Genomic DNA, 18,352 nt, shown 5'->3' with positions numbered 1-18,352 from the left:
GCAGCAGGAGCTACTCTCAAAACTTTTGTAGATTTGTATGAAAACCTTTACAGTACTCACAATCCAGATCCAACCTATTTACAGGACACTTGTATTCAAGCAAGACCAAATTGATATTTTGATCAGGTATCTTACGACTGAAGATAAGGTAGCAAATAAATAAATAAATGTAAACAAAGCAAAGCCCATGGGCTAGATGGCTTTTTTTGGGGGGGGGGGTGTTTCTATAAAGCTTTGAAAGATTCTCTTGCTCCTATACTAGCCTCCCTGCATAATACCATCATGGATGCTTTTACTGTACCACCCTTGTGGAATATGTCAAGACTTATTGTCTTGAGCAAGCTGGTTTGGGACCCTAATCAGGACAGGGAAATCTGAGATGTAGTATTGGCTAATAGACTGGGTAGGTTGAAAGGTGCCAAGACATCAGCAGGGTTTAGTCCCTCACAGCCAAATTGTTGACTCAGTCCAGAGGATCCTGAATATTATGCACCATTGTAAAACTAAGCAGGAGCCAGTGGCATTGGTCTCTCTAGATGCATATAAGGTTGTCAGCCAGATCAAATGGCCTTCAGGTTCTAACCCATTTGAACATGGGCAATAAATTCATGAGTGTCACCCACAGCATTTACACAGAACCTACAGCCAACGGTACAGTTTTGCTACTATTGGGGAATAGCATGAAGTATTTGGATATGGTTCCCCCAAAAGGCCTTACCCTGCTCAAAAGGCAAAGCTATGGCCCATTGAGCAAAGAGGTGAAAAGGAAGTTGCAAGTATGGAATAACAATCTCACCTGGCTGGTATAGAAATGGCTATTTCCCTCAACTTCTGTACTTGTTTCAAACACTCCTTGTTCTGCTGCAGGCAGAAATAAATACTTGGCAGCAACTAGTAAACCAGTTTATCAGGAGTAATGGAAAAAACCAAGGTGAATAAAAACATGCTGTATGGCTGCCACGACTGCCAACAGATAGGGATTTGGGAATTCCAAGTCTGCAAGTGTATTATGAAGCCTACAATTTAATGCAACTGATTCAATTGGTCAAGGGCAATTATAATTTCAGTTGGGTAGGCATGGAGAGCACAAGTGTTGGACAGGGCCCTTCAATTTCTTAAGCTGACTGCAACCAAGTTACAAAACACAAAGAACCCATACAATCAGACTGTCCTCTCAATATAACAAAGGTGGTTCATAGTACCAGCTCCTTCTGAATCACCTCTTGCTCTCATTTTCAAATACCCACATTTCGCAGACGTGTCTAAATATAACCAATTTGAAGTGTGGGAGGGGAAGGGTCTGTATAGGGTGGTGGACTTGTTCTTCAATGGGGTGCCTCCTATCTACAGAACAATTGCAAGCTAGACCAAGGGGGAGCGGCGGGTAAAGCAAAAATAAATAAATACTTAACTAACTGAGGTTCTCCCCACCCAACATGAAACCTGCCCCCCTAACTTGAAGGCTGCCCTCCCCAACATAAATCCTGGCTACGCCCATGAACTAGACTGGGAGGTGAGGCCCCCTTGGCTATAGCTAATGCCGATTCCATTGTTAAGCAGATACAATTTTCATACACAAGAGCCTCTGAGAATATTAACATTTTATAAATACAATGCAGGCTTGTCTCAGCACATTGTGGGTCGACCATAGGACTAAAATCAGTTTAGGAGAACAATCTAGATAAGATGAATATTTTTGTATTTTATTTGTTGTAGGTATTATTTGTAGCTGCTTTTTATTTTGGCAAAACATAAAGATATAATTACCAAAGGAAAGAGGTAAGAGAGACATCTAGAGCTGATCAAAGTCAATAAACTAGTACTCATGAAGCTTTGATTTTACTGCAGAGCGGCTGCAAACACACATCTTACATTTATAGCAGATTTAAAGCACATGGCTTTGCCCAAATAATCGTAGGAAATGTAGTTTACCCCTCACAGAGCTATAATTCCCAGCACCCTTACAGTCTTTGGGGAAAGCCATGTGCTATATACGGTATATATGGTGTATAGAGAATGTCCTTCTTGTGTCCTTGTTCAAAAACAGTCATAAAGCTAAATATCCTGTGTGGTGATTTTAGACTCTTCCCCCAAAAATGCTTTCCAGAATTTAGATAGCAGTTCAAACTTGCTGATGTTGATGTGGTGGTGGTGGTGTGTGTGTGTGTTGGGATTCAGGTACTCAGTCACCTCCACCGGCAGAAAGGAGAGCCACTGATGCAGCTAGTGTGTTCTGCCACAACGTAAGCCCTGAGCCCTTTGCACTGTAGGTGGTAAACTAGAACTCATGGACCTCTTGCCAGCAGTAACCAGCAGAAGGTCCCCAAAACACCTTGCGAGGCACTGGAGGCTTTGGATCTGCTAGCTAGAAATCCCTGCAGATTCCCACCACCATGGGCTAATCCTTGGGCCCCTCAGCTGCACCAGCTTGGAGCTGTCATAGCAGAAAAGAGAAACTCACAGCCACTACCACTTTATTCCCTGGTCAATAAGAACTGACAGGGCTGTGGTTCTGGTGGTGACAGCTCTGCCCATCATCACCATTCAAATCTATCACATGTGGACATGCAGAACATTCCATGGCCTTTTCATTCCTGCCAGCACTTAGGAAATCTCTCTTTACATTTGGTCTTGTTGACATTGGCTATCATGTCTGCTTTATTTTTAGAGAAGATTAGGATTGGGTTTTTATTACTTTTAATTATTATTTTTGGCATCCTAAAGTAAGTTGAACTTACTCTTAAACTTGCTAGGACTGTTCAACCTTAGTCATACAGTTGCACTGGGCTAGTTGCTGCATATGGTCACTGATTATTATAGTTACTTCGCTGTTTGTATGTACATAATGTGTTATCTCCTTGAAAGGTTAGCTGTTGGGTATGAATATTAGCGTTCACTCAGCTATTAAAATGACAGCTCTGTTAATATTTTTAGAAAGCTTGTCTTTATTGACATTGCTTAAGGACAGGCCGATTACTTTGCTTACTGAGCAGTGAACATTCAGTGCTTCTGGGATTGTTATAATTATTATTATCACGATTATCTGCAGCTCATTATGGCATGAAGGCTGTGGACCTATGCACATTTATTTGGAAGTGAGCGCTGTTCATGATACTTCTGTTAAACAAGCATACAGGTGAAACTCAGAAAATTAAAATATCATGGAAAAGTTCATTTATTTCAGTAATTCAACTTAAAAGGTGAAACTAATCTATGAGATAGACTCATAACATACAAAGCGAGATATGTCAAGCCTTTATTTGTAACAGCCAGTGTGGTGTAGTGGTTAAGAGCAGTGGACTCGTAATCTGGGGAACCGGGTTCGCGTCTCCGCTCCTCCACATGCAGCTGCTGGGTGACCTTGGGCCAGTCACACTTCTTTGAAGTCTCTCAGCCCCACTCACCTCACAGAGTGTTTGTTGTGGGGGAGGAAGGGAAAGGAGAATGTTAGCCGCTTTGAGACTCCTGAAGGGGAGTGAAAGGCGGGATATCAAATCCAAACTCTTCTTCTTCTTAATTGTGATGATCATGGCGTACAGCTGATGAAAACCCCAAATTAACAATCTCAGAAAATTAGAATATTAAATGAAATCAGCAAAACAAGGACTACAAATAGAGCAGGATTGGACCTCTGAGAAGTAGAAGCATGCATATGTACTCAGTACTTGGTTTGGGCCCCTTTTGAATCAATTACTGCCTCAGTGCGGCGTGGCATGGATGCTATCAGCCAGTGGCACTGCTGAGATGTTATGGAAGACCAGGATGCTTCAATAGTAGCCTTCAGCTCTTCTGCATTGCTCGGTCTCATGTCTCTCATCTTTCTCTTGGCAATGCCCCATAGATTCTCTATGGGGTTCAGGTCAGGCGAGTTTGCTGGCCAATCAAGCACAGTAATTCCATGGGCATTGATCCAGGTTTTGGTACTTTTGGCAGTGTGGGCAGGTGCCAAAGTCCTGCTGGAAAATGAAGTCAGCGTCCCCATAAAGCTCGTCTGCAGAAGGAAGCATGAAGTGCTCCAAAATCTCCTGGTAGATGGCTGTGTTGACCCTGGACTTAATGAAGCATAGTGAACCAACACCAGCTGATGACATGGCTCCCCAAATCAACACAGACTGTGGAAACTTCAAGCATCTGGCATTATGTGACTCCCCATTCTTCCTCCAGACTCTGGGTCCTTGGTTTCCAAATGAAATGCAAAATCTGCTCTCATCAGAAAATTATAACAAATAAAGGCTTGACATATCTCGCTTTGCATGTCATGAGTCTATCTCATATACTAGTTTCACCTTTTAAGTTGAATTACTGAAATAAATGAACTTTTCCACGATATTCTAATTTTCCGAGTTTCACCTGTATAGGATTGAGCTGTGTTCCAGGAATATGATTAAAATAGATTTTTGTTGACTTAATTACTGTGTATACTTCTTATGCTTTCATTGTCCTCTCTAGCTGAAATCACTGGTATAAAATTGTCACCAAACTACTGTTTAATCAGAAGATAAACACTGAAGTGATTTTTAAAGGAAAAAATTATAGAGGCCTGTAGGTAAATAAGTACTCAAATGAATATGAGCAGCTGAACCCACTATCCTAGCCTGTTTCTTGCTGTTTTAGGTTTGGCAGCGCTGTAGTAACAAAGGAGCCCTACCAGGCAGAAATCTACCTTCTAGGTGACTCCTAAAGTTGCAGTAATATCAACCCTAGCTGTCTAGCTCAATCCCCACTTACTTGCACTCTTGCCAATACATGCACTCCTGCCAATAGCACAATAAACTCATATCATGAGTGCTTTACATTCACTTTTTTGTTTTTTCTGAAATCCGCTAGGAGCAGAAGCTGGGGGGAAAGGTTATATATATATACCAACTTGTGTTGGTTAGTCCAGAGGGAGGAGACTGCAGTGGTGATAGCTGACAGTGGACTATTGTGGTGGAGGAAGAAATGACAGTGGGGCCCCCTCTGGCTTGAGAAAATGACCGTGAATATCTCACTTGGTACAGTGGTGCCCCGCAAGACGAACGCCTCGCAAGACGGAAAACCCACTAGACGAAAGGGTTTTCCGTTTTGGAGGCGCTTCGCAAAACGAATTTCCCTATGGGCTTGCTTCGCAAGACGAAAATGTCTTGCGAGTTCCTGCGTTTTTTTTTCCTTTCCCCCCCTTTTTCTAAGCCGCTTATCAGCTGATCCGCTAAGCCGCTAAAAGCCGCTAAGCCGCTTATAGCGCTAATCCGCTAAGCCGTCAATGGGCTTGCTTCGCAAGACGAAAAAACCACTAGACGAAGAGACTCGCGGAACGGATTAATTTCGTCTTGCAAGGCACCACTGTATTGTGGTATATATATACCAACTTGTGTTGGTTAGTCCAGAGGGAGGAGACTGCAGTGGTGATAGCTGACAGTGGACTATTGTGGTGGAGGAAGAAATGACAGTGGGGCCCCCTCTGGCTTGAGAAAATGACCGTGAATATCTCACTTGGTACAGTGGTGCCCCGCAAGACGAACGCCTCGCAAGACGGAAAACCCACTAGACGAAAGGGTTTTCCGTTTTGGAGGCGCTTCGCAAAACGAATTTCCCTATGGGCTTGCTTCGCAAGACGAAAATGTCTTGCGAGTTCCTGCGTTTTTTTTTCCTTTCCCCCCCTTTTTTGTCTTGCAAGGCACCACTGTATTGTGGTTGGGAGAGCACCTCCAAAGCACAGCACAGCAAAGATGATCACCTGCCTATCTTCTGAATTTGGAGCTGGGGAAGGGACTGTGATTGTAGTCATCCTACATTGTGAGTTATCTTTGCCCCCAGTTTTTCATCCTCCCTTCCTTTCCACGGATTTTCTCCTGTTCCTCAACCTCATCCGGGGGTTTTCTCCAGCCAACCTCACCTTTCAGTTGATATATAAATAGATCCAGTAGTAGTGTTCTGTGGAGGTTTTTCCTGAAATAGTAAGGGAAAAGGGAACTGTCAAAAAAGGGAACTGAAATAAAGTGGTGTTCTTTTGCTAATGTAAGGAGTTGGGCAATCTCTTGTACAACTTCTCAAGTGCTTTTCGTGCAAAGGCTTCCGATATCTTTTCTGCAACAGTTCACAGTACAGAGCTGCCACCAGAATTCTTTCCACTGGAGTAGGTGTTCTATGAATTATAGACAGTGTTTTTCTGAAGAAAAGCAAACAAGCTGGCATCTTTTTATTGAAATAATTTTGTGAATTTGTGCAAGCTGTTATTCTTCTTCGAACTCTGTATCAGGCAGTGATCCAAACTCACACATGTAGATGTGTTTGGCACCATTATGTTTAGCAATCTGTTCACTAATCTCTTTACAGTATTGTGCTGTGTATTTAAGGCTCTCTCTGGTTTCATGTAGTCTTTCAAATAACCAAGTTCTAATAAGGAACATTACAGACTGGCTAAGAAGAAGCAAAACCACACTATTTTCTATTGTGTGTGTCAGTTTGCGGTTTCTGTCTTCAGTTTCCTCTTATATGGATGTTTTCTCCAGTATTGAAATTAATGGGGCAGCCTTGTGCACAGCTATATGTGGGACAGAAGACTTAATGAGTGCTTCTTAAGACCATCTTGGTGCTGCAATCCTAAACAATTTACTAGGGAAGAAGCTTACTGGGCACAGTGGGACTCCTGGTTTCAACACAGGACTAAGCTGTACAGCATTTTTTTTTTTTAATGTTATGGACATCGCTTTTTCAGGCCCTTTACCAAGCTACCCCATATTTGTCTTACTTTGGGAAAGGTCACTCCATGGGGCAAGAACCAAGGCAGTGTGATTCTGTATGGTAGTCATTGACTGATAAGGCTTTTGAGACCACATCTGTCACAGGAACAGGAAACTGGAGGCCTGAGATCATGGAAATAGAATTGTTTAGACTTCCAGGATTTATCATTTCAAGTCACAAGAGTAAGTCCATTTAAATCATGGATAGGCAACCTAAGCCCGGGGGCTGGATCTGGCCCAATCGCCTTCTAAATCCGGCCCGCGAACCGTCCAGGAATCAGCGTGTTTTTACATGAGTAGAATGTGCCCTTTTATTTAAAATGCATCTCTGGATTATTTGTGGGGCATAGGAATCCATTCATTATTATTTTTCAAAATATAGTCCAGCCCCCCACAAGGTCTGAGGGACAGTGGACCAGCCCCCTGCTGAAAAAGTTTGCCGACCCCTGGATACCACATTTGTCACAGGAACAGGAAACTGAACATCTGAGATCATGGAAATAGATTTGTTAAACTTCCAGGATTTATTGTTTAAAGTCTCAAAAGTAAATCCATTTAAATCAACCAACTTTAGTAATTAAATCTTAGTTTCAATGGGCCCACTAGGAATAACACTGGGTATTACCCATTCACAAATGCAGTAAACAAATGTGAGGTGAAAATTGCATTATTTGCATTATACCTTGTAGAATAATCTATGTTCTCTGACTTTTTGTTAAAATTATACATTTTCTACCTAACATATGTAATATGTTTAGAAGGGTAGGAAATTCAGTAAGTTCAGTTGAGAATAATGCAGCATAGATAAGTAAATACGGTTTTTGGGGGCAAGGTGAAAGCTGAATATAACACATAATATTATTTGCAACAAGAAATATAATGGAACAGCAATGAAAAACTGGCATGTGAATAATGATAGAGGAAATAAAAATAAATATTTGTGATTAGACAGTTTTCATACACCACCTACAGTCAGGTTACAATAGTGCAACTTGGGAAAGTGTTAAGATTAGCACAAACAGGGATAGCTATTATTTTTATTTATATACATATATATGAGCATAAGCGTTATTTATAAGCCTTATTTATAAACAATGCTCTGGAAAGAAAACACCTCAATCCTGTTCGTAGATTAGATCGCTTAAATCTCACTGACAATGTGGATTTGAAAAAGTCAACCTGCAGCAATAATGCTCAAAAGTTAGAATGTGCCACCAACAGATAACCAATCAGATTAGTAAACTACAATATGTTAAAAAACAAAGTAAAATAAAAACAACAATCTAATATTCTAATTGAAAGATGATTTGCATGTTCACCTTCAGATTGCAGCCTAATAAATGTAAAACCCAACCTCTGGAACTTAATTTAAACAAATAGTCTTGTAAGTGAATATTATAGTTTCTGCAGCACTCCAAGAGAAAAAGAGAGCACAACATTGGTCTGCACCATACATTTAGAGCAGTGTCACACTACTTTACACAGTCCTGGTCTTCCCCCAAAGAATTCTAGGAACCTAAAAGTGCACAAGGGCCAGTAGGTGGCACTTGACAGGGAGGTCAGAAGTGGCAAGCAGGAAAATAAAGTTAATTTTGTTTTACTTCTCCCAACATGGTGTCCTGCTGTTAATCGTACACAATGTCAGAGGGGAGTCCACATGTGTCCCCTGTCAGGAGCTCGTCCTACTCTCGAGTAGGACCTTGGCAGAAACACATGCCCGACTGACATGTTCTCTCCCTCCTGGTCTTTCATTTGGGAGCTTCAAAAGCTTTTTTCAGCCTGAACGTCACAGCTACTGATGCCAACAGACATCAGCACACTTAGGGATCCACAGAGTGTTCGCAGTTTGCGTAACAGACCTCAGCAACTCAGCATTTTGGCTAATCTACGTTTATTTACATATAAACACACACGGAGCACTGCAACATGGCTCCCTCTCTCTTTAGCATCAGACAGCAAAGAGAAAAAGGACAAAGGACAATAGTCCCACTTCACGGAACACAGTAACACAAACATCCTGTCTCTGTCACTTCCCACACTGTGGAGTCAAAACATACACTGTCATCTGATAGACAACAATCCCATGGCTGCAATCACGGAGCAGGAATTCTAACAGTCAGAGGGGAGTCCACCTGTGTCCCTTATAGTGCTGTGATGGTATCACCAAACAGAAAGGGGGTCACAGGTTAACACTCAATAAATCCTAGAAGTTCTAAAATCTTAAAAGCAGCTCTCCCCAATTAAGTAAATCAATAAAATTACTTAACTAACTGAGGTTCTGCCCTCCCCTAACATAAAGCCTTTCCCCTTCCAACATAAATCCTAGCTATGCCCATGGATAAGTTGTTTCAGGCTCTTTAGCATCTAATAGAATAGTATGATCATAGAGTTGGAAGAGACCCCATGAGTCATCTAGTTGAGCCCCCTGCAATGCACAAATCTCTAAAGCATCCATGATAGATGCCCATCCAACCATTTGTATCATGTGGCCATTAAACAAGTTCAGTCCACATTGGAGTCTTTTTTGATAAGCAGGTTTCCTCCCATATGTTTGTACTTTCTAAGTTTTTGCATTCCTCAGGTTGTATAAGAACTGTTTTAAAATAATAAATATTGAATTGTTTTATCCCTATGTTAAGGTTGACTAATGAATTGTGTTGTGCAATTTTCTGTTCTTATATTCTTTAAAAAAAACACTCAAAGCTACAAAAAAAGATAGAACAGTTTCCTGTAGAACAGTGGTTCGCAAACCTCTTTTCCCATGGACAACTTGAAAATTGCTGAGGGACTTGGCAAAGAATTTGATTATTTTCCTCCCGTTGTCCTAGATGCTGCATGATTTTTAATGTATTTTATTATATCTTTCATTTATTATATGTTATACTTGATTCCACACCATTGTAATTGTAATACAATAAAGTGCAATGTAAGACACAAAAGAAGCAATAGAAATACAATTAAAAATCAACATGAATATTTAATGCATCTTCAACCACAAATCCATAGACACCTGGGGACCACCGGAATGAAGCTCATGGACCACTGCTGGTCCTTTGGGACCACAAGTGGAATGCTCTGATGTAGAGTGAGGCCAAATTGAAATGCTCTTAAAATGTTATTCTGGAGAAAGTAACTTCAGATGTCACATTTTAAAGAGGGTTTTTGCTATGGAAGGCACTTTTGAGATTTAAATTCCTTTTTAGTTAAAATTTTAATTCCATGAGAGAGTCTAATGGCTAACTAGAGTCCACTGGAGCTTACACCAGATTATGAGGTGGACTCTACTACCAGAGATTTATACCACAATAAATCTGTAACCGACACTGCAAGACTCTTGTGTATGTGTTTGTGTTTGCTATAAAAAGTAGATTAACACAGCTACCCCTCTAGAATATCCTACAAAAAGATTGCTAAAGATACAGATTATCATAGGCATAAATATATAACTGTTTATCTGGAGTCTTGCACTGACAAGATAATGAAAAATACCAGGTGTTGTTAAGAAGGATTAGTATTTGCTAGAAATGTATAACTATGTGTTGAATATTTACCTCATTACTTTTAAAAGAACACCAGTGAATCTTTCATGCTTTAAACCTCTGTTTCTCCCTCGGAAATTATCTTTCTTCCTAGCATGTCTTCAGAAGAATTAAAATTAACCTTAGAGGTGAGGTAATTAGCATTCTGTTTTGATTGAAACTGAAGTTTGCAAAATGCTTGAAATGGTAACATTAGTATATAATTTGTTGTTATGTCTGAAGTAGCGAAGCCATAATGTAGCAAGGTAAATTTAAGTAAATAGATTTAGCCTAAGTTTGTTAGAAACAAAAAATAAAATAAAATGTAATTTCAGTAATATTTTAAAGTATTACTAAAGAAAGTAATTGGGACTCACTTGCCCAGGCGTATAACCAATACCTTGCAATTTAATCAGCTAAATTAAAAAGGTCCAAATAAAATATTTCTAAGGTGACAATTTAAGGTGAATAAATGATAAAACTGATATTTCTCAACCTAGTGATGAAATCACTGCTTTAAATATTACTGGGTGTTCTCTTTGTTTCTTTAAGTACTTTTAAATATATTGCCATTTCCCAAAGACAAAAAAATGTAATACCAAATCCATATGTATTCCCTGGTGTAATTTGCAACAAAGTTGTATGTAAGAGTAAAAATACAGTGGTACCTTGGTTTACGAACTTAATCCGTTCCGCAATTCCGTTCTTAAACCAAAGCATTCTTAAACCAAGGTGTGCTTTCCCATAGCAGCGGGGGACTCAATTTACAAATGGAACACACTTAACAGGAAGCGGAACATGTTCTGCTTCCAAGGCAAAGTTCACAAACCAAAACACCTACTTCTAGGTTTGCGGCGTTCTTAATCCAAGTTGTTCATAAACTGTTCTTAAACCAAGGTGCCACTGTATATAATTAGAACAGATGACATCCAATTGTGTCACCCCTCTTGTAGAATGGAGTTCCTCTTCTGCAATTGGAAATCTGCTGCAGCAGGGAGAAGAGGAAGGGGAAGTCCCATCACCTTCATTTACTTGACATTGGGTACCCCCCCAAAAATGTAATCACATTTTTCTGTTATTTCAGGATGAAAATATGGTTTTCATAGGCGGCTTGAAAACCCTTCTGCCACATGCTGTCAGGAGTCTAATTCGAACAAATAAACTCAGCATTAGCAATACATCTGGAATGGCAGAAGGTAAAAAAAATATTCCTCATGTTGAATATAAGTGGAGATGTTAGTGATACTCTTTTATGATAGGCATTAACTAATCTGTTTTTCAGCTGAGGGTCACATTCATCCTTGCTCACTTACTGCTCAAAAAATGATCAAGTTGATGACTGAGGAGGAACCAATTTGTACACCTATGGGGGCAGGGGGGGAGTTTGCTTGAGGGGCTGGATCAGGGCCCTAACATGGGGATTAGCCACCCCGTTTTAGGAGGAAATCAACAGGTATTTTAAAAATGGCTTACAATGAAGAGGTTTTTAGCTCCCAACATAACTCTGATTAAAACCCTTCCGCAACAAATTGGTTCACTCAGTTTTATCACAAGTACATTGCTTTTTGTTCTCTGTTAGATCAAATTATATCTTTATAATAATATTTCAGAATTAGGAATATTTCTTATATATATCTAAAGCATCATAAATATTTTTGATAAATGGGTATGCACAGTTCTTACATACACTGTAAAGTCGTTTCATGAATACGAATATCAACTTAGTACAATATTGTGAAGGTACATCTCAGGTACCGTAAGTTTGACTGTAATCAACAATAACATATTGGAATATACATTTGATTTATAATACTAATAAAAAAGAGTATACATTTAATATTTGTCTTTTCCCTGTTTTTTATTTTCATTTCATTTTTATTAAGTGAATCATGACAAGTATAACGTTCAGTCAAAAGATGGTTTATATACACTGCATAATACTTAAAACCAGTTTGCTAAGGGTGCAGCTTTAGAATTTAGAGTACTACCTAACCACAATTACTTCTCAGTGTAGCCTTATTCTTTTTATTATTTATGCCACAAATACTAACTTTTCACTTGCAAGCTTCACTGTTTGTGGCCTGAGGCTGTTTACAAAGTGCATAAAATAAAACTTGACTCATTGGCTTAATATAGCAAACCTACTAGTTGATGCTATTTAAAGTTGTTTGCCTTTTCAGGTTGTTTTGCCTTTTTGTCCTCAGTTTGAAAATTCATGAATAGGCTGGAGAATTTGTTGCAGGCCAAAAACATAGAACAACATATAGAAAAAGAATGTGACAAAATGTTGTGTATTAAAACCAGTGAAGAAACTACATCTGAATCCATTTATTTCCCTGCCATAAAATAGCAGAAAACTGGTATTACAGCACAAATGTCAGTCCCTAGCCTCAAGTCTGGAGTCTTGATTCAGCTTAGCATGTTGTCAGGGGCTCAGGAGCAGAGGCACAGGGGAGAGAGGAAATGGAGAGTGAAGGGGAAGAATCTGAGGGCAGCGTAGGGGAGTATGAGAGTGGCCCGAGAGATTCCATGAGCTTCTCCAGCGAATCAGAAGATTCCCAGAGGGGGGCGCCGATGGCCAGGGCAAGGGGGGTCCCAGGGGGGACACACCAGAAGCAAGGGGCCAGCGGGGACTCCCAAAGCAGCAGCGAGAGATCAGGACCAGCTCCTCCACCAGAGCGTAGTGTGGGGGGGGAAGGGTCCCATGTATCAGGACCAGCTTCTCCTCCAGCAGGGAGAGAAGATGAATCAAGACTGGCCACGCCTCCATCGCAGAGTGAGGGAACGGAGGGGAGGTCAGGTCCAGCTAGCCTCTCCGAAGGGGGAAGCAGTGACAGGAGCAGTGTAACGGTCAGGAGGAAGGTTGCCGGCTGGGCGCGTGCGCCAAGTTCGAATGTACAGGCGCGCGGCACAGCAGGAAACCCGGATTGGGAACCAGGTCCTAAAGCCCGCCGGAGGGAGGGGGAAGACTCAGGGGACTCAGCATCAGAAGAGTCTAGAAAGGGCAAGACCCCAGCGGACAGGCGGACCCAGAGGAGGAAAGAGCAAAGGAAGAGGTGGAGCAAGGCTAGAGTCTTAAACTGGTGTCTGGGGGGTGGAGATTCAGACGGAGCTTCAGCGGTCTAGGGTTTAAGACGTAGGGCTGCACGCCGCGGCTCTGAAATCGAAACTCCGGAGGGAGTCGGCTGGGTAGGGGTCGGGTCCTGCCGTGCCGGCGACGCGGGGACCCTCAAAAACCATGGGCGGAGATGCCCATGGACTTGGTGACTCGGCGGGCACCGTTTGCGCCCCCCCGACCCGCGAAGGAGCCTTTTTAAAGGCTGCGGAGCGGGTGACGGGGGTGGTGGTGCTGTGAGTCCAATGCTTCCCCTGCCCAGCGAAGCCGCATGCCATTCGGCGGAGAGCAACGACTTCTTCTTTGAAAATTTTGGATTTGGACTAAAAGGAACAACCCGTGAGTAAATTGATTGGACTTAAAAGGGAAATTTGATCTTTGAATTTGGAGCGAGCGGGGGGAGTGCAAAAAGGAAGTCCGCCCCCCCCCCCGTTGTAGATGGCTCAACGCAAGGATTTGACAACTAAGATCGAGAGATGAACTTGTTTACCTGAAAAAAAATTTTAACTTCACGAAGGGAAATTACAATAATTGTGCTGGAGGAGAAGACTGATTTGTGGGAACTAAAATGCAACCCCCCCCGGGAACCGGGAACGATCCGCTATGAGAGACTGGTGAAGAGACACAGAAACTTTGACAGCTGTCAAAGTAGCTGTCAAAGCAGGAAAATAAAAGAGAACTTTGTTACGATGGCTTTGCTGGTTAGATTTGTTACAATTTGGACATAAATTATTGGAAATAAAGGCAACAAGTTATTTGACTTTTGGGTCTGATTTTGAAAGAAATTAAGTTACCATATTCCCTCTAGAGGGAGGCTGGGACATTGCAACAGTAGCAGCAAGTGGAAAAATACTATGAATTTGAGCAGGATCTGTTATCTCTTGGGAAAGCTGCAAAAACGAAGCATTATTTTGTCTACAGAGGTTTCTATACTAAAGGAGACAATGGATTTATCTATTGAAGAAAGGAAGGGACTTGACGCAAGTTATGTTCCTGAATAACAAAAGCCTCTGTGGAGAACAAGAAGTTTCTGAATTAGAAGGTTTCTGCAGCAGAACAGGAAAAAGCAACCTGAGGAATAAGAGCTGGACCAAATTTGAAGCCGGAGTATTTGGAACATCCAGACTTTAAAAGGACCAAGAAATAGAATTTAAGTTAGACTCTTAAACATAGAGGTCTGGATGGAAGAACAATGACTTTTTCTGAGAGTTTTTTTCGAGATTGGACTTTCTGAAATTAAAAGCTATCAAAAGACGGCAAAGTGGAGTTGAGATATAGACGTGGATACACCAGGCTGGCAGTAGACAATAGATGAACTTTGGGGATTGGAACCGGGGAATGGGGGGGGGGGGAGAGATTTGGAATCCAAAGGCTGTAAAATTATATATTATTTCTTTCTTTACTTTTTTCATGTTTGTTGTTTGAAAATAGGGGAATTCGTGGAAGGGAAATGGGGTCGATCTTAGGGAATTATATAAAATATAAGGAGAAATGGTTCATTAAGATAAATAAGATAAATTAATTTGGAATAAATGGGTTATTTAAAATTACAAATAAGGTTTTAAAATTTGGGGTAAGAATCTGTGGAATCAATTTAAGGGAAATGGAATACAAGAGGGGGAGGGGGGAAGTCCGGGAAAGATGCCACTGAAACCAAGTGTAAATCATATTTGTTTTTTCTTTCTTTCTTGCTATCTTTCCTTTTTATTCTGGAAAATTTTTAATAAATATTATTTTAAAAAAAATGAAATCGAAACTGCGTTTCAATAAAGACTTTTGTATATAACAACGGACTGGCGTTGGTCCTTTGTGAGCTGGGACCTCGGGCAGCTCTGACACATGTGTTTTGAATATACTATTCACAAGTTAGGTAAAGGTAAAGGTACCCCTGCCCGTACGGGCCAGTCGTGTCCGACTCTGGAGTTGCGCGCCCATCTCGCTTAAGAGGCCGGGTGCCAGCGCTGTCCGAAGACACTTCCGGGTCACGTGGCCAGTATGACAAGCTGCATCTGGTGAGCCAGCACAGTACACGGAAACGCCGTTTACCTTCCCGCTAGTAAGCGGTCCCTATTTATCTACTTGCACCCGGGGGTGCTTTCGAACTGCTAGGTTGGCAGGCACTGGGACCGAGCAACGGGAGTGCACCCCGCCACGGGGATTTGAACCGCCGACCTGACGATCGGCAAGTCCTAGGCGCTGAGGTTTTACCCACAGCGCCACCCGCGTCCCATTCACAAGTTAAACATGGGTAATGTTGAAAACATCAACTGAAAATGGAATGCCTGAGAAATAGTTTCAGAACACATACTGATTGCGTATGTATAAGTTTAAATGTGAGCTTTGTATTGTTCGCAGGATTTAAACAGGCAAACGTTGTGATTCTTCACAAATCTCTTGCGGATGACTTTGAAAAATTTTGCCAAGCAAATGATGGGCCACTTCCACTGCTGTATAGAAGTAAACCAGGGGAATGGAAATGCCCATCTCTGAGCAGTGATGCTGATATTAGGTATGCATAGATAAAAGTTCTGCCAGGTGGCATAAGATGATTGTGGTTTTTCTTTTCCTTGCATAATCAGGATTTTAGTGCTGTCTCTTAATTTTTTCTGCTGTTTCTAAAGTCCAAATCATTCTGTACCATGCTGGTAAATTTAGGTTGTCCACTGTCTTATCATAATTAGCGAATGCAAAATTAAGTCATGGAAAACAAAGATAATTCTCGAGTAAATTCAGTATTGTTGTTCCTTATGTGCATCTGACCAAAGCCTTCGTATCAGAGTGCATTCCCTCCAAAGTTTGAAATATGTGCCTTGCATCCTGTATCCCCACCAGCACGCAGACCTGGCCATGGAGGACATGCAAGCCAGTTGCTGTGGCATCCTATAGCACCAATGCACTTTTTATCGCAGCCTCTTTAATATTATCAGAAACTGTTTTCACAGGGTTGCTAAGGCCACAATTTGTCCTCATATTTGTTTTCAGTTACATATGCCAGATCTTTTTTTCAATTTACATATGCCAGAACTTTATTACATTTGCATCTAGGAAAGACTCACAAAAACACCCACACACAAAACCAGTCTTATAATTACTCCAGAAAGACTGCTCTGGGGTGTGTTTGTGTGTGCATGAGATATAGAAGGCTATTACACTATAATGCTATGGTTAAAACCTCGTAAAATAGGAATGCCATGGTGTTACAGTGCTACGGCTCTATTTCATTTTAAAAAAACAAAACAAAGAAAAGTGGTTTAGTGATAATTGAGACATTTATTTTTAAAAAAATAAATAGGAGTAATGAAATGGTACCCACCACAAGCGTTATGGTGAACATGTGCCTCCACCCACAGCAGCTGTCTAATGCCCATTGGTGTGGACAAAACATAGTGGAATGTACACACAGAAGAAGGCCACATTGAGTTCAGTGGGCCGTGCTCCAAGTAAGTAAAAGAGTGCAGTCTGAATCCAGTTACCCAGTTCAAATAATCACTTTCAGAAGGCTCTTGGGCAGGGGTCAGCAAACTTTTTCAGTAGGGGGCCAGTCCACTGTCCCACAGACCTTGTGGGGGGCCAGACTATATTTTGGGCGGGGAAATGAATGAATTCCTACCCCCCACAAATAACCCAGAGATGCATTTTAAATAAAAGCACACATTCTACTCATGTAAAAACACCAGGCAGGCCCCACAAATAACCCAGAGATGCATTTTAAATAAAAGGATACATTCTACTCATATAAAAACACGCTGGTTCCCAGACTGTCCGCTGGCCAGATTTAGAAGGCAATTGGGCCAGATCTGGCCCCTGGGCCTTAGTTTGCCTACCCATGCTATTGGGGATAATATTTGTTTATTTTTGCAGAACTGACTGTCTGCAGTACAAGAAATATGAGAATGGAGCATGTACAGGCACTCTGACAAGTCTGAAGGAATTTTCTGAGCAGCTTAAAGACATGGTGACCTTCTACCTGGGCTGTAGCTTCACATTTGAAAAGGCACTCCAGGAAGTTGGCATTCCTGTAAGAAATGTCGAACAGAAATGTAATGTTAGCATGTACAAGGTAAACAGAGATTATTTGGTGGCTTCTTATTTAGTGGTTTACATCAGCAAAACAAAACCTGCTGCAACAGCATCCCTCCCCCCCCCAAAAAAAAATATGAACCCAGTTTACTATCCAGACAAAGAAGTGAGTCATTTCAGTATTTCTTTTTTATCTCTATGTTCTCAGCATTATGACATCCTACAAATTCTGCAAGCTTATAAGGACATACTGGACTGTGAGGGTGGCTGGTTAAAAAGATTTTGCAAACATATAGACATGCATATCCAGGGAATCCCCCATATATGGGGGGGACGACATTAAAAAGCTCATTTTTGGGTGGTCCTGTTTTGCTTCCAACGTAGCTTTTCATGGAAATATCCTCAAATAGTTCTTGAAATGTATATTTTTAAAACTTTACCAGACTGCTGTGCCTTGCTGGGATACAGAACATTTTCACTGTGACCTAGTAGCAACCATGAGACCTATTCCTAAAGACAAATTGGAAGCAGTTGTGCGAACAACCTATCTGATGAAAAGGGCGCATGGAGCACCAATTCACATTGGTAACCCTGGTCAGTGCATAAGAAAAAAAAAGTAATTAAAATATCTGTATTTGTGTGTGAAAGAGAGACCGAGACATATCATAGGCTGCAAATTTGTTTCTCTAGGGAAACGTACTTCCCATCCAGGCTTGGTTTTGGGATGACTTTATACACAAATACAGGAATAGCCTAAGCGAACTTCACATTGACACCTAATGTAAGACTTGGGCCCAATTTACACAATATATTTAAAGCTGTATAATCCACTTTAAACAGTCAAGGCTTCCCCCAAAGAATCACAGGAAGTGTGATTTGTTAAGGGTTCTGAGAGTTGTTAGGAGACCCCATTTCCCTCTCAGAGCTACAGTTTCCAGAGTTGTTTAACAGAATTCCCTGGGAATTCTGGGAATTGT

The 18,352-nt window shown here is 41.2% G+C and overlaps 1 protein-coding gene across 3 annotated transcripts in view; it reads left to right on the top strand.

The window, feature by feature from the left end:
- The window catches only part of DGLUCY (D-glutamate cyclase), a 57,484-nt gene that overhangs the window by 3,425 nt on the left and 35,707 nt on the right, over window positions 1–18,352 (top strand). For all 3 annotated transcript variants that reach the window (XR_013832337.1, XM_079948551.1, XM_079948552.1), the window contains exons 2-5: window positions 11,325–11,436; window positions 15,711–15,864; window positions 17,217–17,415; window positions 17,819–17,969. Coding sequence is in view for 2 of the 3 variants with exons in the window: in XM_079948551.1 (XP_079804677.1) it covers window positions 11,334–11,436; window positions 15,711–15,864; window positions 17,217–17,415; window positions 17,819–17,969 (607 nt within the window). In the remaining variant the exon portion in view is untranslated. The remainder of the gene's footprint in view (window positions 1–11,324; window positions 11,437–15,710; window positions 15,865–17,216; window positions 17,416–17,818; window positions 17,970–18,352) is intronic.

The sequence above is a fragment of the Podarcis cretensis genome, assembly GCF_951804945.1.
Source record: "Podarcis cretensis genome assembly, chromosome: 1".
Taxonomy (NCBI): Eukaryota; Metazoa; Chordata; class Lepidosauria; order Squamata; family Lacertidae; genus Podarcis; species Podarcis cretensis.
This window is presented reverse-complemented; position numbering and strand designations above follow the sequence as displayed.